The sequence below is a fragment of the Bos grunniens genome, chromosome 5 (assembly GCF_055505025.1).
Source record: "Bos grunniens cultivar Pamir isolate PY7600 chromosome 5, Bosgru_T2T1.0, whole genome shotgun sequence".
Classification (NCBI taxonomy): domain Eukaryota; kingdom Metazoa; phylum Chordata; class Mammalia; order Artiodactyla; family Bovidae; genus Bos; species Bos grunniens.
Window position 1 is genome coordinate 25,561,197 of NC_141169.1, and position 24,710 is coordinate 25,585,906.

Sequence of the window (24,710 nt, forward strand, 5' to 3'; positions counted from 1 at the left end):
CATTATTTTTTTTAATGACAATATTGTTGTCATTCAACAGCTCAGGTGACCAAATATTGCTATATATATACATAAATTTTAAAAGGGAACCTACCAATATAGTCAAGAGTTACATGAAAAAAAATTCATGGGAAAAACAAATTAGCAATGCTAAGAAATTTTTAAGAAAAATATTCCAAAGCTAGAGATTTTTCACACAGGAATTAGGTCTCCATGAAGGCAATGGCACCCCACTCCAGTACTCTTGCCTGGAAAATCCCATGGATGGAGGAGCCTGGTAGGCTGCAGTCCATGGGGTCGCTAAGAGTCAGACATGACTGAGCAACTTTACTTTCACTTTTCACTTTCATGCATTGGAGAAGGAAATGGCAACCCACTCCAGTGTTCTTGTCTGGAGAATCCCAGGGACGGGGGAGCCTGGTGGGCTGCTGTCTATGGGGTCACACAGTCGGACACGACTGAAGCGACTTAGCAGCAGTAGCAGTGCCCACTGGACCAACTAAAGAGCACAGGGGATTGGTGAATGTTACCCACCTTTAAGTGTAACCCTCTTTTCATGTTTATACAAAAGAAAACAGAAAATGATACTCTTTTCAGAGACAGGAATGAGTATATATTTTGTAAACCTACCACTCCTCAGTAATTCAGTTAATAATTACCATCTAAGTAAACTTGGATGGTAACTTAATTCACTTCCATTTCTTTTAAATTGTTTTGTCTATTTCAAACTTTTCTTTTCTAAATCTTAATATCCTGCTAAAATATAACTAAAACAAAGTAACACCAAAAGCACTTTAATTGCCAGTAAGTAATGAACTTGTGCAGAGAAGGCAATGGCAACCCACTTCAGTAGTCTTGCCTGGAAAATCCCAGGAGCCTGGTGGGCTGCAGTCCATGGGGTCGCTAAGAGTCGGACACGACTGAGCGACTTCACTTTCACTTTTCACTTTCATGCACTGGAAAAGGAAATGGCAACCCACTCCAGTGTTCTTGCCTGGAGAATCCCAGGGATGGGGGAGCCTGGTGGGCTGCCGTCTATGGGGTCGCACAGAGTCGGACACGACTGAAGCGACTTAGCAGCAGCAGGAGCAATGAACTTGTGAAAACTTGCAGGAGTGCATGAGAAAAATGAATATGCAGCCAGACACATTAACTGTTTCCCAACAGGTTTTTTCAAGTTTACAACTGCAAAAATTGAAAACAGAACTTTAAAAAAGTTTGTTTTTAAAATATCTATTTTAAGTGACTTTCTAGGAGATTGTTCATATAGAACAGTTTTGAACACCAACATTCTTTACCCATTGCTGTAGAAAATTCTACTGAAGCAGAAATCTTCTGCAAACGGCCAAGAAGAAATATCATCCTTCTAATAACTGTTTATTATGAGGATAAAAAGTTTAAAGATTTGGAGATACAGATATAAAGGCTCTGTTTTTCAGAAATCATCTGGCATATTATATACATACATGAGATTAATGCACTTTAGAAAATTTCTGTCTTCACATAAATGTGTGAATTTACTAATATAACCATGTATTAGAAAGCACATACATGTATATACATGTTAATTTAATAACACTGAACATATCGAAGGATAGGGAAAGATGTAAAAGAGGATAGTCAGACTTCAAGAAAATATTAGCAGATACTTACAATATGCAAAAGTTTTAACACATCCACAAACCTGTAAAAAACAGCAATGGGAGACATGTTTTAAACGAACCAATGAGGAAACAAATAGTCTTTTGAATTGGAAACTGGATACCTACACTTTTTCTGAGCTCATGATCTCTTTGGCAATATGATGGACTTTACATTTCATTCCAGTATCTTCACCCTGTGGATAAGAGTGCATTAAGAAAGCATGAACTCATAAAAGGATAAGGAAGATCAGCTTTGAGTTATTCAGATGTACATTCAAGCTCTGATACTTACAGGTTTCAATTAGAACACATTTCATACTATATAATGTCTCAAATGGCAAACATGAAGGATTAGATGTGGTTATTAAACCATGATACAGGAGAAGCTGAGAGCAATCATAATCCTCACTGTTATCAATGCCGGATTCATGGAGTACCCTGAGGAACCCCAGAGCCCCAGTGGGGCACACTGTTAGTGGCACAAAACTGAAGTTACATTCTGCAGGGGAAGTAGACACCACATGAACTTGTGTTCTTGGGGTGCAGGCAAGTAATTTTAGTTAGTAACTATTTAGTAGGCCTGTCGGAGAAGGCAATGGCAACCCACTCCAGTACTCTTGCCTGGAAAATCCCATGGACGGAGAGGCCTGGAGGGCTGCAGTCCATGGGGTCACTAAGAGCGACTTCACTTTCACTTTTCACTTTCATGCATTGGAGAAGGAAATGGCAACCCACTCCAGTGTTCTTGCCTGGAGAATCCCAGGGGCGGGGGAGCCTGGTGGGCTGCCGTCTGTGGGGTCGCACAGAGTCGGACACGACTGAAGCGACATAGTAGTAGTAGTAGTAGTAGGCCTGTATCAGAGAAGGCAATGGCATCCCACTCCAATATTCTTGCCTGGAAAATCCCATGGACAGAGGAGCCTGGAGGGCTGCAGTCCATGGGGTCGCTGAGGGTTGGACGCGACTGAGCAACTTCACTTTCACTTTTCACTTTCATGCATTGGAGAAGGAAATGGCAACCCACTTCAGTGTTCTTGCCTAGAGAATCCCAGGGACGGGGAAGCCTGGTGGGCTGCCGTCTATGGGGTCGCACAGAGTCGGACACGACTCAAGTGACTTAGCAGCAGGCCTGTATAAGAGTACTTCACCTTCAGTAAAGCCATTTTAAGTCAGACAACTTGAGTGCAGACTGGCAAGTGCTCTTCAGTAGTCTATAACCCCACATATCACAGCCATAAGCTTTTACAACTTACTGAAAATACCTTTTAGAAATATGCTCTTCCTGGAATAGACTGTTTCCTCATAGTCCTCAACTCTGCTGATACACTAATCTGGACATTTCCCCTCTAGAAGTGAGACAATAAATTTCTGTTGTTTGGGCTTCCCTGGTGGCTCAGTGGTAAAGAATCTGCCTGTCAGTGCAGGAGACATAAGAGATATGGGTTTGATCCCTGGGTTAGGAAGATCCCCTGGAGGAGGGCATAGCAACCCAGTAGTCATGTATGGATGCCAGAGTTGGACCATAAAGAAAGCTGAGTGACAAAGAATTGATGCTTTTCAACTGTGGTGTTGGAGAAGATGGACAGCAAGGAGATCAAACCAGTCAATCCTCAAGGAAATCAGTCCTGAATATTCATTGGAAGGACTGATGCTGAAGCTGAAGCTCCAATATTCTGGCCACCTGATGTGAAGAACTGACTCACTAGAAAAGACCCTGCTGGGAAAGACTGAAGGCAGGAGAAGGGGACAACAGAGGATGAGGTGGTTGGATGGCATCACCGACTCAATCGACATGAGTTTGAGCAAGCTCCGGGAGTTGGTGATGGATAGGGAAGCCTGGCGTGCTGTAGTCCATGGGGTCACAAAGAGTTGGACAAAACTGAGCAACTGAACTAAACTGATCCATCATCCGATAGCATGGTTAGTAGGAGAAAACAGCTTCACCATCAGCTAATTCATTGCTCTGCAGCTGAAAACACTTCTGATCATTAAAACCACCAGGCAATGCATGAGACAGGGTGCTCAGGGCTGGTGCACTGGGATGACCCTGAGAGATGGGATGGGGAGAGAGGGGGAGGGGGGTTCAGGATGGGTAACACATGTACACCCATGGCTGATTCATGTCAATGTATGGCAAAAACCACTACAATATTGTAAAGTAATTAGCCTACAATTAAAATAAATAAATTAATTACAAATAAATAAATAAAACCACCAGACAATTCTTATTAATTTTCAGATTCCTAGGTAACTGTCTTGGAAATTCTGATTTTGTACTTCTGAAATGGGGCATGAAAGTAGACGTTAGAAGAAGGGATTGAACATAAATAAGAAATAGCTCCAGGCTTCAAGACGAGAACAAGGGAGCAAACCACACATACAAATAACTATACATAAAGACACGGACTTGCCTGGTGGCTCAGATGGTTAAAAATCTGCCTGCAATGCAAGAGACATGGGTTTGATCCCTGGGTCAAGAAGATCCCCAGGAGAAGGAAATGCCAACCCACTCCTCTATTTTTGCCTGGAGAATTCCATGGATAAAGGAACCCAGTGGGCCATGGAGCTGAAGAGTCCAACAGGACTGAGTGACGAACACTTTGACTTTTCATATATAAGGACAACTGCGAAATGTGCTGATTATCTCGAAGGAGAGAAGGATCATAATCAGGCAGTGGTACGATCATAACCAGGAAAAGATTGACAAAGAATAAAAAATTTGATGACCTTCAGTCACTCCTTAAACAGACATAAAATACTCACATCCCAGATACTATACATATCCACTGATCAAAGCCAGAAACCTGGACTCTACGTTCTTCTCCACCCTCTATGATCACAACTGAATCATTGAGCCCTGTTGATCTGCACTTCTGAATATTTTATTAATCCTCTCCTCTCCTTTCATACTGCCTCCTTATTTCTGGTCTATACTACTGCAGTAATCTCAGTGGCTCCCTTGCTCTAGATTTACCCCTGCTGCAACCATTCTCTGCACTGCCACTAGACAGCTAGGCTCTAAACTGCAAATATAATCACATCTGTTCTCAGGCTGAAGCACGTTAGCAGACCCTATCATGGAACTTCCTTTTCCATGTGTATACGGCACTCCACATGACGGTCTGGTTGTCTTCACTAGTCTCATTCCTGCTTCTCCACGGTGTGTACTCTCTACTCTAGCCAAACTGGAACCACCCTGAAACTCCACATGTGCTCTGCCCTTACATGTCTGTCCTGCTTCGACTTCCCTCCTTACCAGCTCCACCTCCCCCGAAGATTTCTGCTCATTATATTCCAACCCATCTTTTAAAGTGGCAGGCACTCAGTTTTCTCCTTGACAAAGGCTGCCTTTATATTCTCTATTCTCTCCCTACCATCCTTGGGGATGTCATTTGGATGACAAGATTATTCTCTTACTGGTGTAGAGTTTACAGGACTGAACCCAGTGGGTTCTGTTTATTTGCTGACCCGTCTAAATCCTCTCTAGTCTGTGATCTTATTCACCCTTGTCCCCTTATGCACCAAGCAGACTGCCTGGTTCACTCTGCACTTAAGACGCATGAATGAGCAAGTGTACAAGGTGGCTACCATCTGCTCAGAATCTAAGACCAGAGAGCACTACTTTTGAGTAACAGGAAAATGTAAATTCAAACTAACAAACAAAAGGCTCATTACAGCGATTTCATCATGTAAAAGAACAGAATGTTGGACTAGATGATTAACGGTCTGCTGCTGCAATTCTAAACTTCTAGGAGTCGGTATAAAGTTTTCTACTTTACCTTTTAAACCAGGAAGACGGCAGAGCTAAAGAAGGACAGAAACTACTAGAAAATGATTCAGAGGATTACAATCATTTTCCAAGTACAGAGAAAGCCAAAGATAATCAAAAAACAAAATACAAAGCTCTATATTAACTCCAACTTGCAAGAACAATGATTCTGACCCAAGTCAAACTATGACGGGAAAGTACATCCCACTGTAAAACTTCAAGACAGAGGCCTTATTTGGTGTCTTAACTTCTCTGTTAATGTAAGTCCTCACTTAAACTACATCACATTTCAAAGGAGGCTGCCTGTTAGATAATTGCATGTCCCCAAGTACGCAGTCATGGAAGTTGAAACAAGAGTTACAAATGAGATTACTTTGTTAAGGTCATAAAATAATTCAAACAAATTCCAAACAGAACCTTTGATCTGAAATTTAGTTTTATGTTCTGATCTCCTGATAACAGACCAGCTTTGTAAATTCTTAACTGTGTTCTCTTCTTTTCATATTTGTTCACAAGTAAAATCCAGTGAAATTTATCCATTACTTTAAAACAGAATTTGTAAAACATCTCTGCTGTATCACTTGAGTTCTACTAAAAATAATACATACGGAATTTAGAAAGATGGTAACGATAACCTGTATGCAAGACAGCAAAAGAGACACAGATGTATAGAACAGTCTTATGGACTCTGTGGGAGAGGGCGAGGGTGGGATGATTTGGGAGAATGGCATTGAAACATGTATAATATCATACGTGAAACGAAATGCCAGTCCTGGTTCGATGCATGATACAGGATGCTCGGGGCTGGTGCACTGGGATGACCCAGAGGGACGGTATGGAGAGGGAGGTGGAGGGGGGTTCAGGATGGGGAACACATGTACACCCGTGGCGGATTCATGTTGATATATGGCAAAACCAATACAATACTGTAAAGTAAAAAAAAAAACCTAAACAACCACATCACCCAAGAAACATCTCCATATCATTAAATAATCCCACAAATGAGGTGACACCATGATGAACTAAAAAAAAAAAGTCCTCTTAGGTTTTCACCTCTCTCTTCATGGTATGTACCATATGAGCTGTTACATATACACAAAAAAATGTGGGGGAGGGAGGCAGAGAAGTCAATATTTAGGAGGGGTGAATAGTGGCGAATATTCTAACCATAACGAAGCAGAATGAATAACATATCTCATTTTTAAACAATCATTTATTATGTACTGAAAATAAAGACCAAAAAATATAAAACTAAAAAATGGGAAAAGAAAAAATTTGCATGGCTACTCCCTCCATCCCAAACACGTTCCATCAACATCATTCAGATTCTGTGGCTCAAACCAAGTTATTAGCAGTGACAGATTTTGGCTACAAACCTCAGTTCCGGAGGTTCCCAGGCAAGTTATTTAACCTGTTTTTAAAAAGTCCCTTTCTTCATGTGAAGAAGAGAAAAAGAGGACAGTTGTCAAATCTATAACCCTGGACGATTTTGAAGATTAAGTGTAATAACCTGCACAGAGACAGGCACAGACACACAGATGTGGTAAGGGCAGTTTTCTTGCTTTTATGGTGGCACTTTTCTCTTTCCAGGAATAACTTTTTGAACGTCAGTTTGTTGTTCCTTCACAAGTTAAAGATAAGGGTGCAGCGGCACACATTCTCTCTTCTCTCCTTCTACTGAGTCTGGTACTTTGGTGAGGGAATGTTATTGGCATCTAGACACGTATTCGTGATGTGCCCATTATATGTCCATGGAATGGGGTATTTGCTATAGTTTGAAATAAGTCCCTCCAAAATGAATGTTCAAGTCTTAACCCCCAAGGACCTCAGAATGCGTCCTGATTTGGAAATAGGCTTGTTTCAGATGTAGTAAGCTAAAAATGAGGTCATTTTGGACTATGGTATGCTCCTAATCTAGTAAGATTCGTTTCCTTCTAAGAAGAGGAGACACAAGCACACACACACAGCGAGCACACCATGTGATGACGGGGGCAGGACTGAAGTGCTGGAGCTATAAGCCAAGGAACCCTAAGGATGGCCGGCAAACCACAGGAAGAGGTAAGGAAAGATTCTTCCTTAGAGGTTTCAGAGAGAGCTTGGCCTTGACAACACCCTGATTGTGGAATTCTGACCTCCAGAACTGTTAAATAATCAGTTAATTATTAATTGTTAATTTCTGTTTTCAAGGCACTCAGTTTGTGGTCCTCTGTAACAACTTCCCTACGAAACTAATACAAACACAAGCACAGACGTACATCACACGTGTTTAATGTGCATAAATTTCTTTGATTTACGAAGTGTTTTGGCAACTATTAGCCTGCTTGAGACTCAGAACAACATTACTGTCCCGCTGAATAAACTGAGACATTTAAAATCAAACAAGTTATAGAAGAAGGTCTTCTCCTATGCTTCTACTCCAAAGACTTCTTTTGGAAACTATCACCTTTTCTCCTTGAGTTACTGGCTGGCTACAGCCACATTTGTGGTCCACCCTTGGCTGATATATATGGACTATACAATATGCATGTGCTATGCTCAGTCGCTCAGTTGTGTCTGCCTCTGTGTGACCCCATGGGCTGTAGCCCGCCAGGCTCCTCTATCCATGGGATTCTCCAGGCAAGAATCCTGGAGTGGGTTGCCATGCCCTCCTCCTCTGTACTAACCTTTCTCTTAGCACAATTATTTTCCCTTTATCAGGACTTTAATCTTTCTTTAACAACTTTTTTGAGATATAATTCACATTTCATAAATATATTTTTGTATTTTTAAAATATATAACTAAATGGCTTTTTTAAATATTCAGGGATGTGCAATCATCACCACAAGCTAAGTTTAGAACATTTTTATCACCCCCAAAACAAACTAGTGGTTCCGCCCAACTCCATGATCCAATACTTTATAGCACAGAAATGAAGTCTTGTGAATAACAAATATCAGAGTCATTGCATTCTTATCACGTACTAGACAGTATTCCAAGACTTTACACATATCAACGAATTTAGTTGACACAATTCTATGAAATAAGTACTATATTTTCCTTCATAACACTGAGTTCTTTAGCTCAAAGAGGTTATTGAGATCATAGGTGGTGGCACTGGAATTTAAATCTAGACAATTACAAAACATGTGCCAATCACTTAAGGCTGAAAGTTAATTTAAACAAAGCAAAACTATAGTAAAGAGGAAGCACAATGGTCTGATAAATTATGACACAGGAGTTAAGTGACATGGATTTTCTCTAGGGCTTGATAAGTTTGCTATGTGAATCCTTTCAAATTCCATCTTCCTGTAACATTTCAACACATTCTGGGGATATTGCTGATAACACTATTTTTTTTCCATTGCAACTATTTCTTTATTCAAAGAATTATGATTTAAAATGAAACATATGCATATCAAACTGGAGAAATAGTGTCATGAACTCCCATGTATCTCTGATACATCTTAAATAATCACCAGTACATGGACAATCCTGCTTCATGTATACAGAAATTACACACGTAGTGGATCATTTCAAAGCACATCTTGAGGTACTACTGACAGCGATCTTTATTCTATCCCTAAAAAGATCTGATTGAGGATGAAATGCAGCTAATTCCTTTCTTTCAAGTAGAATCACCAGCAGTACAGGAAGCAATCCTAAGAAGGGTTTTTATTATCAAAAGAAAATCAAAGGACGTTACCAAAAACAGTTTCTCGAAAATTACTAAATAATCTCTAAATGATATGTTCCTTGAAATAGGAAAACATCTCAGGCACATATAGCAAGAATTAAATAACTAGAAAGATGTTTTATAAGGTTGTGAAAACTAAGGAAGGATTTTATGCCTATCGTGATAATAAATATTACTTCTGAGTGTCCTGAGAGGCCAAAAAACACAAAAGTAGAAACTTTTAAATACCAACAACATACCTGTTTATCATCCAGCAGATCAGGCTCCCCTTTACTAGAACCAGAGCTGACATCATCTTCATCTGAACTGTTGATGACTTCCTCTTCATCTGAAGGAAGGTCACCAAGACCAAGGTCCAGATCACTTTGTCCCTCCAGGGATGCTCCAGAACTGCTTTAATAGAGAATATCACATTAGACACCTTTGAGAACAAGAAATCTCACCAAAAACAAACTGTGAGGGCTTCCCTAGTGACTCAACCGTAAAGAATCTGCCTGCCAATGCAGAAGACACAGGTTTGATCCCTGATCCAGGCACGTGTCACGGAGCAACTAAGCCCGTGTGCCACAACTATTGACCCTGTGCTCTAGAGCCCAGGAGCCACAACTAGTGAGCCCACGTGCTACAGCCACTGAAGCCTTCATGCCCTAGAGCCTGTGCTCCACAGAGAAGCTACCATAATGAGGAGCCCATGGTGGGGATTTAGTCGCTCAGTCGTCTCCAACTCTCGCAACCCCAGGGACTGTGGCCTGCCAGGCTCCTCTGTCCATGGGATTCTCCAGGCAAGAATACTGGAGTGGATTGCCATTTCCTTCTCCAGGGGATCTTACCGACCCAGGAATCGAACCTGGGTCTCCTGCATTGCAGGCAGATTCTTCACCAAATGAGCTACGAGGGAAGCCCGAGCATCGCAATTATAGAGTAGCCCCTGCTCGCCACAACTAGAGAAAAGCTGACACAGCAATGAAGACACAGTCAAAAACAAATAAATAAATTATATATATATATACACACACACATATGTATGTGTGTGTATATATATATGGGCTTCCCTGGTGAATCAGACGGTAGAGTCTGACTGCAATGCAGGAGATTCAGGTTCAATCCCTAGGTTGGGAAGATCCCCTGGAGAAGGGAATGGCAACCCACTCCAGGATTCTTGCCTAGAGAATTCCATGGACAGAGAAGCCTGGTGGGCTACAGTCCATGGAGTTGCAAGAGTCAGACATGACTGAGTGACTAATACACACACACACACACACACACACACACACACACACAAACAAATTGTGTGAGGTAAGCAAAGCACATCTAAGGGATCTGGAGGGATGGAAAGAGTCAGATCAACCAAACTCTCCCTTCCCTTTCCCCATCTCAGTTGTTAAAAACCCAAATTCATCTTGGATTTAAAATGGATCATCTTGAAAAACACATTTTTTTTGTTGTTTTTTTTTTTACAACAAACCAGTGAATATAACATAAAAAAGGCAGACTTACAGATACAGAAAACAAACTAGTGGTTACTAGTGGCAGGGGGAAGGTATAATACATTGGGTGTAGGACAGACTCAAATGTATTCCTCAACATGGGGAATATGGCCAATATTTTGTAATAAATGTAAACGGAAAGTGATCTTTAAAAATTGCATAAAAAAACAAAAACAACACCCAATGGGGCTTTCCTACTGGTCCAGTGGTTAGGAATCCACCTGCTAATGCAGGGGACACGGGTTCCATCCCTGGTCTGGGAAGATTCCACATGCCAAGGGGCAACTAAGCCCGTGAGCCGTAACTACTGAGCCCATGAGCCATGACCACCGAAGCCCACACAACCTGGAGCCTGTGCTCCACAAGAAGAAAAGCCACCTCAGTGAGAAGCCGGTGCACCGCAACTAGAGAGCAGTTCCTGTTCTCCGCAACTAGAGAAAGGCCGCAGCAACAAGGGCCCAGTACAGCCAAAAAACAAATAAATACAATTGGATAAATCTTAAAAACAAAAAACAGACCAAACCTAACATGTATTTCTGTGACAGGAAGGTGGGTAAGGAGCAAGTTTCCCAGATGCCCCTATTCTATGCTTTAATATACCCCTAATCAGGTATATTAATATACCCCTGATATTATATAATAGTATATTAATATAATATACTATTATACTATATTAATATAACCAGGTCTCTACAAACACAAACCAAGAATAGGAGGTGGCCTGGGTTACTGATCACGTTAATGTTTCAACATTAGAAGAGGTGTTGCTTCCTTAGGTCTCAGAGATTTGTTTTTTTTAAAAAGCGACTAACAAATCTATAAGTATTGGGATGTAATGATGGTGACCATAATGCACAATCCATGTGCTATTGTGAACATGTGCCCACCTCTCTGGTCATCACTCCTGCCTTTCATGTAACCACATCTGAGGATGGGTACAAAATCTCCAGCTTGCTCCAGACATGCTGAATCAGAAACTCTATAGAGCTGCAGGGCCCCTAAGGGATACAGGCTGGAGTTTGAAAACCCTATTGTACAGGCCATTTATCAACTCCTCCTCACCAGCCTGACATCAACAACATTTCTCACTCTGTACTGAGACAGAATTCTTAAATCTAAAAGACACTGTGGCAATCCAATCTGTGAGGGGAATTCCATAGGAAAGCTTCCAAGGAAGGCAATAGAAATAATCCTAGCTTTAGTTGTAAAGACTCAGGAAGAAAAGGACTGTAATAATGGCTTTCCTGTTTGTAGGCTGTAAGAATATTTGCAGAATAGAAGAGTCAGGAAAAGATCCATAGAAAATCATCAGGGAAAATACTCAGGCAGAATAAGGCGACAGTTCCACTCCCTGCGGCAGGTTTCTTTTTCAGGTCATGGGCAGGTCACTCAACTGCCAAGATTCCTAACAAGTCATGAGGTTTTCTAACGGGAATCTTAAAAGTTAAATTTTCTGCCAGTTCCTGATTACACACTGTAGGATACAGGCTTGCCTCAGAAGCCATTCCTGAAGCCCAATTGTTATACACACCAGTTGGATGGAGGCAGAACGCCAAAGGAACACGTCCTCCTGCCAAAGTTACAGTTTCCTATTACTCAGGGGCAGAGGGTCTTGGGGAATAATATCACAGCCTCAATTAAGTGGGTGCATATCTTATCACAGCTCCCCATGACACAAAGATTCACCCCTGGGGTGGTGGGTGGGGTGGACAGCAGAGCAGTCAAATCACTGGCAATATTCACTTGTTTCTTGGTGCAGGGATAGGAGCCCAATCCAGCTGGGTAATTAGGTGATTGAGATGAGAGAGAGTAAATGAGAGGTAGGATATACAAACTGCTGGATTCATCCATATACGCACGCAGAAGGAAATATACCTTGAACTTGCTTTTTATCTTAGTTCTTAATTTCCTCACATCCTCTGAGACTCTGCTACTCAAAACATATTCAGTCTATGAGCAACTTCAGCATCACCAGGAAGCTTTTTAGAAAAATAAAACCGCAGTCCCGCCCCACCCCAATGAATCAGAAGCTGGTTTTAACAAAACCCCAGTAATTTGATTTTTTGGATCAGCCTATCCATGAGTTCTTTAAGATTCAGCAGTACAAAAATTGCAAATAGTAATACAGCTGTAGTACCTATGAGGAAATTAGGTTTATTTTGTCTAGAGAACACTGAGAGGTGTTTCCTGGATTAACATTCGGAGAACTATTTTAAAGAAGACAGCAACCAGTTGGTTGCCACATCCATTCATGGACACAAAAGTTCACAAAAGCTAACATTTAAGAACAAGGGGACAAAAAGTAAGTAAATAAATAAATAAATAAAATATTTAAATAAGGATCAAAGGAATAAAAAGCTTTAAATATTAAAAACAAGGATCAAAATATACCTCCATGCAACTTCAGGAGATTTTAGTTCTGAAAATTGCTTACCTAGAGAAAACCTTCCCTGGCCATCCTCTACCTACTCCAAATTAGATTATCTGGCTCTTCTCAATCCTACATGCTCTTACTTGGTGGTAAATTTTTTTCTCTCATTAAAATGTAAACTCTTAAGGACAAGGAAATTGTCTTTTTCAGTTGAACTGCCACCACATTACTTGATATGTAATATGCACTCAATATATTTTTATTGAATGAACAAAAAGGATATTAGAAACCAATGGGTGTTAAATTGCAGAAGTTCAGATAATCTATGTGGTACTGGTGATGCCAGATAAAGGCCTGGGGCAGGGGTAATACTGGAAAAACGATGGTTTTTAAAGGAAAAAGGACCTCTGGGCATCATCATCAATGGTACAGAAGAATGCTGGCATTCACAAAACAAAAAAACCATTTTGCCTACCAAAGGAATCTCTTGTGAGTAGTTAATGGAAAACAAGCTTGGAGAAGATGACAGGTGCCAAGCTGTCAAGAAGCATGAAGAGTTCACACGCATCTTACAGGCCTTCAACAAGGAGACTGAGATCTTCCAGTAGACCTCAAAGATCTCCTCAATACAGCTCCAAGATGCATGTCACTACCATGCTTCTTTTTTTTTTAAGTCTTTAGTGGGTTTGTTACAATATTGCTCCTGTTTTATGTTTTAGTTTTCCTGGATGAGAGGCATGTAGGATCTGAGTTCTCTGACCAGGGATCGAACCTGCATCCCTTGTACTGCAAGGTGAAGTCTTAACCACTGGACTACCAGGGAAGTCCCTATACATCTTTCTTATTAGTGCCAACAGAGAAGAGAATGGCACCTCTTCCATCAATCAAGTTTTGTAAGCACAGTACCTACCCCTCTCTCCCCATATCCCACCCCCTCCAAGCAGAGGAAAGGATATCCTTGTTTATTAGCATCACTGAGGTCACCTTGATGATTTCAGAGCTTAAGTCGAAGCTAAAGCAGCTCCCCACACACCTGGATGGTAAACAGTACAGATCAGTTATGGTTTCTGAAGCTTAAAGAACCCACATGCATGCTCATCTCTACATGACTAAATAGAGAAAAACTGTTGATTACTCTATTTTCCCATATAACCGTCAACAGCTTTCAAACCTATCTAATAATTGTAGATTCCTGATAATGAAACATGGATTTCTTACCTATGCTAGTCACTGAGTTCAGGCTCCTCCATTCCTTACACTCCCTTCCCGCTCTCAGAACGATCACATCCTAACACAGTCTGCTTTCAGGGTTAAAGGCACAAGACATAGTGTCTCCTCCATACTTTCCTGCCTAGTTATTACATAATTTGAAAACTGAAATAAAAGGACAGTAAGCTGCAAAAACAACCAAAACAGAGTCACAACTGGGCTCTCCTTTTGTAGGCCATCTTTTCCAAAAGTACACTGGGATAAAAACAGAGACAAGGAGAGCCAGAAGTAAATTTCTACTGATTTAGGTAACTGTTCCTTCAGTCTCACATGCCAAGGATCCTTGCATGTGGAGTGGTGATTACTTACTGTCATCACTTAAAAAAAAAACTGACATATTTGTTGTTAATTTCTATATATAAACAGTATATTTTATACTGGAAGTACATCAAACTTCAATTTTATCACATCAAGGACGATCTTTTTAAAAATTCTTTAAAAAAAAAAATTCCTATTTTATCTATTTCCTCAAAGAGTTTTTAGAAACACAAAACCTTCACAGAACCAAGCTAGGCATAAAAGTTGCCAGGGTTCAGCAATGAAACATCCTTGTGAACCTCTATTAAGTTAGAGTCTAGCAAGGGGAGGGGAGAAAGCCAAGGATGACACAGAAATGAAAAGAGGAGCAGAATCAACAGAACACGTTTTCAAAGCACTGAAAGCAGTTTTGGCAAATCCAGTTATCTTTTACCTCTCTTGCCTGTGATCTTATTTGGAGCCCCTTAAACAAAGAAAATCTTCCTGCAATGCAGGAGACATAGGTTCAATCCCTGGGTGGGGAAGATCCCCTGGAGAAGGAATGGCAACCCACTCCAATATTATTGCCTGGAGAATCCCACGGACAGAGGAGCCTGCTGGGCTACGGTCTATGGGGTGGCGAAGAGTCGGACACGACTGAGCAACTAAACAACAACAGAACAAAGAACACTCCCTGTAATTTCTCCAAGTGTGAAAAAAAGAAATCCACTCCAATATTCTCACCTTCAAAGTTTCTCTCTCATTTTCAAGTGACAACTTGTAAATCCGAATTTCTGTCATCTTTCATCTCTTCTTTCTACTCCTGAACCAACCTGAACAGAACACCTGCTAGTCTTCAAGATGTCAAAATTCTTTTGCAAATGCTGTCTCATTATGACTTGGTGATTATGTGCTTCCTTTAGCTACTTTCATATTTATCACAGAGTAAGTGGGGAAAACGACCAAGGAGAACTTGAAGGATGAACATAACAAGGAAAAATCAGGAAAAACAATTTTAAAACAAGTCATATATTATATAATGTAAAGTATATAAGACAGGTTTACAATTTCACTGGAAAATTGATTCTATTTAGTTTCCCCAGGAAACTTTTTACTCTTTCACTTCAGTTCCTTTGTAGAATTGCAGATTCCACTGTCAAGTTGAAAACTAGGCATTAAATCAACAACAACAAATTTTAAAAACCATTCACTTTCTTATTTTCAGGTCCTCTTCTCAATTATGCAGTATGTATGGAATTTTCTCTACCCACTACACACATGACTTTCCCAGGAACTACCCCTAAAATAAGAAAGATTTCTATTTCTTTTAGGAAATACGGAACAACTCGGGAATTTGCCCTACATAACATTTTCATCCTCTAATAAAACAAGACTCATATAATCATGTCATGATTTCAGGTTTTCCAAACACAGGATCTTGCATGATTATTTTCTGTCTGTGCAGAGCCAGAGTGACAGAATGTAAAAGCCAGAAGATAACAAAGAGTTTGAAGCAAATTTATCTGACTTCAACAAAGCTCAAGTTCCACAAGTGTAAACCCTCTGGGCTCAGAGGTAAATCAGATCATCTGATAGATCTTCATTGCTAACTGTTTTGACTAAAAATAAACACTGATGTCTCCATAAGTAAGGCCGAGACTTTTATTACTGATTTCAGAAAAAAAAATTATACACACACACACACACACACACATATATATAAAGAAATAAAAGCAAAAGGAAAAATGGTTGTCTGAGGAGGCCTTAATAGCTGAGAAAAGAAGAAAAGTGAAAGCCAAAGGAGAAAAGGAAAGATATACGCATCTGAATGTAGAGTTCCAAAGAATAGCAAGGAGAGATAAGAAAGCCGTCCTATGGGAAAGACTAGAGATCTCTTCATGAAAATCAGAGATACCAAGACAACATTTCATGCAAAGTTGGGCAAAATAAAGGACAGAAATGGTATGGACCTAACAGAAGCAGAAGAGATTAAGAAGAGGTGGCAAGAACACACAGAAGAAATACACAAAAAAGACCTTAATGACACAAATAATCACGATGGTGTGATCACTCACCTAGAGTAAGACATCCTGGAGTGCGAAGTCAAGTGGGCCTTAGGAAGCATCACTACGAACAAAGCTAGTGGAGGTGATGGAATTCTAGTTGAGCTATTTCAAATCCTAAAAGATGATGCTGTGAAAGTGCTGCACTCAATACGCCAGCATATTTGGAAAACTCAGCAGTGGCCACAAAACTGGAAAATGTCAGTTTTCATTCTAATCCCAAAGAAAGGCAATGCCAAAGAATGCTCAAGTGAAGTCGCTCAGTCGTGTCTGACTCTCTGCGACCTCATGGACTGTAGCCTACCAGGCTCCTCCATCCATGGGATTTTCCAGGCAAGAATATTGGAGTGAGTTGCCATTTCCTTCTCCTGAGGATCTTCCTGACCCAGGGATCAAACCTGGATCTCCCAAACCACAGGCAGACGCTTTACCATCTGAGCCACCGGGGAAGCCCCAAGAATGCTCAAACTATCGCACAATTGCACTCATCTCACACGCTAGTAAAGTAATGCTCAAAATTCTTCAAGCCAGGCTTAAACAGTACATGAACTGAGAATTCCCACATGTTTAAGTTGGATTTAGAAAAGGCAGAGGAACCAGAGATCAAATTGACAACATCCACTGGATCTTCGAAAAAGCAAGAGAATTCCAAAAAAACATCTACTTCTGCTTCATTGGCTATACTAAAGCCTTTGACTGTGTGGATCACAATAAACTGGAAAATTCTGAAAGAGATGGGAATATGAGACCACCTGACCTGTCTTCTGAAAATCTGTATGCAGGTCAGGAAGCAACAGTTAGAACTGGACATGGAACAACAGACTGGTTCCAAATAGGAAAAGGAGTACATCAAGGCTGTATATTGTCACCCTGCTTATTTAACTTATATGCAGAGTACATCATGAGAAACGCTGGGCTGGAAGAAGCACAAGCTGGCATCAAGACTGCCGGGGAAATATCAATAACCTCAGATATGCAGATGTCAACACCCTTATGGCAGAAAGTGAAGAAGAACTAAAGAGCCTCTCGATGAAAGTGAAAGAGGAGAGTGAAAAAGTTGGCTTAAAATTCAACATTCAAAAAACGAAGATAATGGCATCCAGTCTCATCACTTCATGGCACATAGATGGGGAAACACTGAGAGATTATTTTCTTGGGCCCCAAAATCAGCACAGATGTTGACCGCAGTCATGAAATTAAAAGATGCTTGCTCCTTGGATGAAAAGCTATGACTAACCTAGACAGCATATTAAAAAGCAGCAAAGACATTACTTTGCAGACAAAGGTCTGTATAGTCAAAGCTATGGTTTTTCCAGTAGTCATGTATGGATGTGAGAGCTGGACCATAAAGAAGGTTGAGCATGGAAGAATTGATGCTTTCAAACTGTGGTGCTGGAGAAGACTCTTGAGAGACCCCTGGACTGCAAGGAGACTAAGGCTGTCTACCCTAAAGGCAATTAATCCTGAATATTCATTGCAAGGACTGATGCTGAAACTCCAATATTTTGGCCACCTGATGCAAAGAGCCAACTCATTAGAAAAGACACTGATGCTGGGAAAGATTGAAGGCAGGAGGAGATGGGGACGACAGACCAGATGGTTAGACGGCATCACTGACTCAATGGCCATGAGTTTGAAAAAGCTCTGGGAGACGGTAAAGGACACGGAAGCCTGACACGCTGCAGTCCATGGGGTCACAAAGAGTTGGACATGACTGAGAGACCAAACAACAACTATATATATGTGTGTATGTATATATATAATTGAACACATGTATATAGTATGTTAACTTTTTGGAGTTAAATTTTTTTATTAATAACCACAAAATATAAATAATAAAATCACTAAAATAAGGGATAGCACTGGAGGTGTTTGTTACCAAAAATAAGTTCAAAAAAAAAAAAAAAACTTGCAGCATAAAATGTACACAATTAATGTTTTTACTCATTGTCAATGAGTTTTAGAGGTATTAATATCTAAGCCTTTAAAACTAGCAAGCTGAGGATTTCTAGCTTTAGAAAAACAAACCACAGAAAAATATCCAGCGTTAGCTGAAATGTAAACTAGATTATTTAAAAAATGGCTTCAGAAAACAACAACAAATAACAACAACAAAAAACTAGCTTTGTATAATGAACTCTGAAAATCAGGTCTGCTTCATTTTCCAGGGGCAACTTCTACCGTCATAAATTCCACCATCATTCCCTTCCTCAGAAACACATATCTTAGTAGGATTCTTTTTTGCTTATTTATTTTTAATGGAAGGATAACTGCTTTAAAATATTGGTTTCATTTCTTACATCAACTTGAATAAGCCCTAGGTGTACACATGTCCCTTCCCTCTTGAACGTCCCTGCCACCCTTTCCCACCCCTCTATCAAGGTTGTTCAGTTCAGTTCAGTTCAGCAGCTCAGTCGTGTCTGCCTTTTTGCAACCCCATGAATCGCAGCACGCCAGGCCTCCCTGTCCATCACCAACTCCCGGAGTCTGCCCAAACCCATGTCCATTAAGTCGGTGATGTGATCCAACCATTTCATCCTCTATCATCCCCATCTCACACCTTCAATCTTTCCCAGCATCAGGGTCTTTTCAAATGAGTCAGCTCTCTGCATCAGGTGGCCAAAGTATGGGAGTTTCAACTTCAACATCAGTCCTTCCAATAAACACCCAGGACTGATCTCCTTTAGGATGGACTGGTTGGATCTTTTTGCAGTCCAAGGGGCTCTCAATAGTCTTCTCCAACACCACAGTTCAAAAGCATCAATTCTTCAGTGTTCAGCTTTCTTTACAGTCCAACTTTCACATCCATACATGACTATAGGAAAAACCATAGCCTTGACTAGATGGATCTTTGTTGACAAAGTAATGTTTCTGCTTTTAAATATGCTGTCTAGGTTGGTCATAACTTTCCTTCCAAGGAGGAAGTGTCTTTAAATTTCATGGCTGCAATCACCATCTGCAGTGATTTTGGAGCCCCCAAAAATAAAGTCAGCCACTGTTTCCCCATCTATTTACCATAAAGTGATGGGACTGGATGCCATGATCTTAGTTTTCTGAATGTTGAGCTTTAAGCCAACTTTTTCACTCTCCTCTTCCACTTTCATTAAGAAGCTCTTTAGTTCTTCACTTTCTGCCATAAGGGTGGTGACATCTGCATATCTGAGGTTATTGATATTTCTCCCGGCAATCTTGATGCCAGCTTGTGCTTCTTCCAGCCCAGCGTTTCTCATGATGTACTCTGCATATAAGTTAAATAAGCAGGGTGACAATATACAGCCCTGACGTACTCCTTTTCCTATTTGGAACCAGTCTGTTGTTCCATGTCCAGTTCTAACTGTTGCTTCCTGACCTGCATACAGGTTTCTCAAGAGGCAGGTCAGGTGGTCTGGTATTCCCATCTCTTTCAGAATTTTCCACAGTTTATTGTGATCCACACAGTCAAAGGTTTTGGTATAGTCAATAAAGCAGAAATAGATGTTTCTTCGGAACTCTCTTGCTTTTTCGAAGATCCAACGGATGTTGGCAATTTGATCTCTGGTTCCTCCACCTTTTCTAAAACCAGCTTGAACATCTGGATGTTCACGGTTCATGTATTGCTGAAGCCTGGCTTGGAGAATTTTAAGCATTACTTTGCTAGCATGTGAGATGAGTGCAATTGTGCGGTAGTTTGAACATTCTTTGGCATTGCCTTTCTTTATGATTGGAATGAAAACTGACCTTTTCCAGTCCTGTGGCCATGGCTGAGTTTTCCAAATTTGCTGACATATTGAGTGCAACACTTTCACAGCATCATCTTTTAGGATTTGAAATAGCTCCACTGGAATTCCATCACCTCCACTAGCTTTGTTCATAGTGATGCTTCCTAAGGCCCACTTGACTTCACATTCCAGGATGTCTGGCTCTAGGTGAGTGATCACACCATCATTATTATCTGTGTTGTGAAGATCTAGGTTGTTACAGAGTCCCAGTTTGAGTTCCCAGAGTCATACAGCAACTTTCCATTGGCCATCTATTTTTCATATGGTAGTGAATATGCTTCCATGTTTCTCTCTCCATTCGTCTCACCCTCTCCTTCCTGCCCCTCACCCGTGTCCCTTAAGTCTGTTCTCTATGTCTGCATCTCCAATGCTGCCCTGCAAATAGGTTCATCAGTACCATATTTCTATTACTAGGATTCTTAAAATTGTATTCTGACAGAAACAAAATCAAGATCAGTACCCTGAGGCTACTATTTAAAATACAGTCATAGAAGGACAAGGGCTTCCCAGGTGACTCAGTGGTAAAGAATCTGCCTGCCAAATCAGGATCAGGAGAGGCAGGTTTGATCCCTGGGTGGGAATATCCCCTAGAGGAGGAAATGGCAACGTACTCTAGTATTCCTGCCTGGAAAATCCCATGGACAGAGGAGGATGGTGTGCTGCAGTCCATGGAGCCCTAAAGAGTCAGACACGACTAAGTGACTGAGCACACACACGCATGGAAGGACAACTCTGAAAACTGGCTAAAACACAAAATGGAATTCAAAATTCCTTAAAGCAGATGATAACCTACCCAGATGTGAGCACTTTACATAAGCAGATTCCAGAGTCAGTAAGGTTTAACAACAAAACAAGCAGTTTTAAAAGAAGTTTCCATCAATGGCCATTAGTAGGAGGCTGGTTAAAAAAGCAGGGCACATTCATACAATGATATACTAAACAGCTATTTTAAAAATGAAACAGGTCTATGCACAATGATACAGGTTGCTCTCCAAGAATACTGCAAGGCTCAAAAGGAGTCAAGGCACAGAGCAGTGTGCATCCATCTGTGTAAAAAGGAAAAACACACACATACACGTGCACATGTGTCTATCTACATAAATATATGCATATAAAATGTATGCAGACAGGCTGCTGCTGCTGCTAAGTCGCTTTAGTCGTGTCTGACTCTGTGCGACCCCACAGACGGCAGCCCACCAGGCTCCCCTGTCTTTGGGATCCTCCAGACAAGAACACTGGAGTGGGTTGCCATTTCCTTCTCCAATGTATGAAAGTGAAAAGCAAAAGTGAAGTCGCTCAGTTGTGTCCAACTCTGTGCCCACAGACAGCAGCCCACTAGGCTCTGCCATCCCTGGGATTCTCCAGGCAAGAACACTGGAGTGGGTTGCCATTTCCTTCTCCAATGCATGAAAGTGAAAAGCGAAAATGAAATCGAGTCCGACTCTTAGTGACCCCATGGACTGCAGCCTACCAGGCTCCTCCACCCATGGGATTTTTCAGGAAGAATACTGGAGTGGGGTTGCCATTTCCTTCTCCAGGGGATCTTCCCGACCCAGGGATTGAACCCAGGTCTCCCACATTGCAGGCAGACGCTTTAACCTCTGACCCACCAGGGAAGCCCTACATTTTAGAAGAAGAGACAAAAAACAAACAAGTAAACAAATAAATAAATGATACATGCGAAGTATCAAGAAGAAAACAAACACAGGAAAGTTGAAAAGGATGGTCAAAGAAGACCTCTTTGAGGAAGTCAGAAGAAACTGATAAAAATCATTGCCTCTGGGGCTACAGTCTGAGATAAGACTTCATTATTTACCCTTTCCTGCTTTAAAAAACAAAACAAAACATTTCTACTTACTTTTTCAAAGACAACACACATACATCCCAAACTCAGAAACTGAAGTTTTAATTCAAGCACCAACTCTTCAGGCATTCTGCCCACACCCCAGGTTTAGATTTCTGTGTATTTTCAAGAGTGCCTTCATTTTTTCCCTTTAATTGCTTCTTAAATGGGAAAGATACATAGATTATGCCTTCTCTTGTAGTCAGTAGTAGGGGCTTATTTAGGAAAACCACTGGCATGAGTCTCTAGATAATAGGTAGGAGGAGAGACCTTCTGGCCAGTCAGCTGATAGCTTTAAAAAAGAGAAAGAGAGATTGTAAAGGGATTGTTCCAGAGTCTATAGGGGCCACAGAGTAACCACACAACTGTTAAGGAGACCACAGTAAACAGCACCATATTATTAGATATCTCCCAGAGGGCTCTGGCTGGGTTGTGGGAAAACTCCTGGCCTGTAAGATCATGCCCTCCAGACCTGGTCCAATCTTAAGGACAAAGGAGAAGTCCAAAGTCAATCACAATCCAACAGACTCCCCTGTCCCTCCAGCTTGGGGCTTCCCAGGTGGCTCAGTGGGTAAAGAATACACCTGCAATGCAGGACATGCAGGAGACACAGGTTCAATCTCTGTGTTGGGAAGATCCCCTGGAGAAGAGGATGGCTACCCACTCCAGTATTCCTGCCTGGAGAAACCCATGGACAGGGGAGCCTCGAGGGCTACAGTCCATGGGATCGCAAAGAGTCAGACACAATTACACATGCATGCCCCTCAAACTTAGCTGGAAGGCATCTGGTTCAAGTCTGAGCTGTTCTGAGTTACAGTGGAATAAACTGTTATAAAAATGTCTTTTGAAACAAGCACTAGCTAAAATAAGTACCAAACATTTAACTACCAGCAGTTTTGCTTTCTTAAGGGATTTGAGGAATGAATGATTCTTTAAAATGCATTTCAAGAAATACAGATAATAGAAATCTTTTTGTTAACACAAATAGGAAAGAATTCTACTGAGCTTAGAATTGCTTCCAAATTAAATATAGCAGGTTCCCAATTCAGTTTTCTTATTGCAGCACAGATGGTATTTATCTTGTTGAAAAATAGTGTTTAAAAAAAGAGATGTTGACCCAACATCATTTCTTCCCTTTAACTCCTCATTATGTAACATGTAATTCATTAGTATCACACCAAATAGAGGCCACTAGAAATAATGAGGTTGGGATGATTGGGATGAATATATGAGGACACTTCATATTTAGACATGCACACACACACATATGCACATACACATATATTGTACATATATACATATATTTTCACACATGAGAGAAATGGAGTATTTCCTGCCATGTCAGTAAACAAGGATGTCACAGTCATCAGTGATTCCAGCCCTCCAGGGCACTCAGGAAGGAAAAGAATACCTGCTAAATCTGGCAGCCCTGAGGCTGTAGCCACTCCCTATGGTGAGCACTGAGGAACTCAGGATGTGAAGAAAACACAGGATACTGACCCAGGAAGATGCAAATGAAAGGAATGATTTCAGTGAGCCCAGACTCCTGCATCTTCTCAAACATAGAAAAACACTAAATTACTTAACTTGAAATATTTGGTTTCCTTTAATTAATTGTTGTTTAATTAACAAAAATCTCTTGATGTTCCAGCTACCTGCCCTTTGTTGTGAAAATTCTATAAAGCCTGGTTTCTTCCCTTGCCTCCTTGAAGCAGTTCTCTCAGGATTATGTGAGAAGCTGCTTCCCGGGCTTAAGTCCTAAAAATTTCCACCAAATAAAACAGAACTCTCAACTTTAAGGTTGTGAATATTTCTTAAGCTAACATATATATTTTATATATTATAATATTTAATATATAAAACTGCTATACCATTTATTTCAATAAATATTTGTTGTGAGATTATGCATTCTATTTTAGATGAAGCTACTGTAACAGAATTAGTCATAGATGATGTTCAAACTGTAAATTCTATTGGTTGCTTTTCTTTTTACCTGCTAATTGAGACTCTCCTAAACTAATAAAGGCAAAAGGAATCAGGATAACTGCAGTAAATAGGGTAAAAGGCAGGGACCATTTTCTAAACAGAGAACAACTAAAAGTAAGTGCATGCTAAATGTTAAAGGCAGCTCACAGGCACTAGGGCTACAGAAGCAGAGAAAGAAGTACCCCATGCAGACTGGGGCAGTCAGATAAATTGGAAGTATGGGCACCTGGGAGAAGATACTTCAGTGAATGAAAGGAGAAACACAGGTCTCCTAAATAGGAGAGGACTGGAGGGAAAACAGTGTGAGCAAAGGCATGGAGGCAGAAATGCAAGTTATGTGGTGGGTGATGGGAGATGGTGATAGGAGGGTGAGTGCATTTCTGTGTGATAAGAAACGAAGAGATTTACTAGTTAGAAAGAGGTTCCTGCAGCTAGGAAGCAAGCAAGACACACAAGAAATAATCCATTTGTGATGGGAGCTGGGATCCAAATCAACACTTCCCCTTAGCTTTATCAAGTTTCAGCACTAGACAGGGAACCTAGCAGGGGAGTCAGGCTGGGAGAACGTACTGTGTGGTGAGCAGGCAGGGATGAACAGCTCACCTCTGAC

General features: G+C 40.8%; 1 protein-coding gene across 6 annotated transcripts in view; it reads right to left on the minus strand.

The window, feature by feature from the left end:
* FGD6 (FYVE, RhoGEF and PH domain containing 6) overlaps positions 1–24,710 on the minus strand; it is a 103,411-nt gene that overhangs the window by 51,185 nt on the left and 27,516 nt on the right. For 2 of the 6 annotated variants that reach the window (XM_086399106.1, XM_086399109.1), the window contains exons 3-5: positions 9,326–9,476; positions 1,770–1,837; positions 1,654–1,684 (exon numbers count right to left, since the gene is read on the minus strand). In XM_086399106.1, coding sequence (XP_086255232.1) covers positions 1,654–1,684; positions 1,770–1,837; positions 9,326–9,476 — 250 coding nt within the window. Of the gene's footprint in view, positions 1–877; positions 1,186–1,653; positions 1,685–1,769; positions 1,838–9,325; positions 9,480–24,710 lie in introns of those variants that run through there. The other 4 variants (XM_086399105.1, XM_086399107.1, XM_086399110.1 and 1 more) reach the window with 3 other exon arrangements.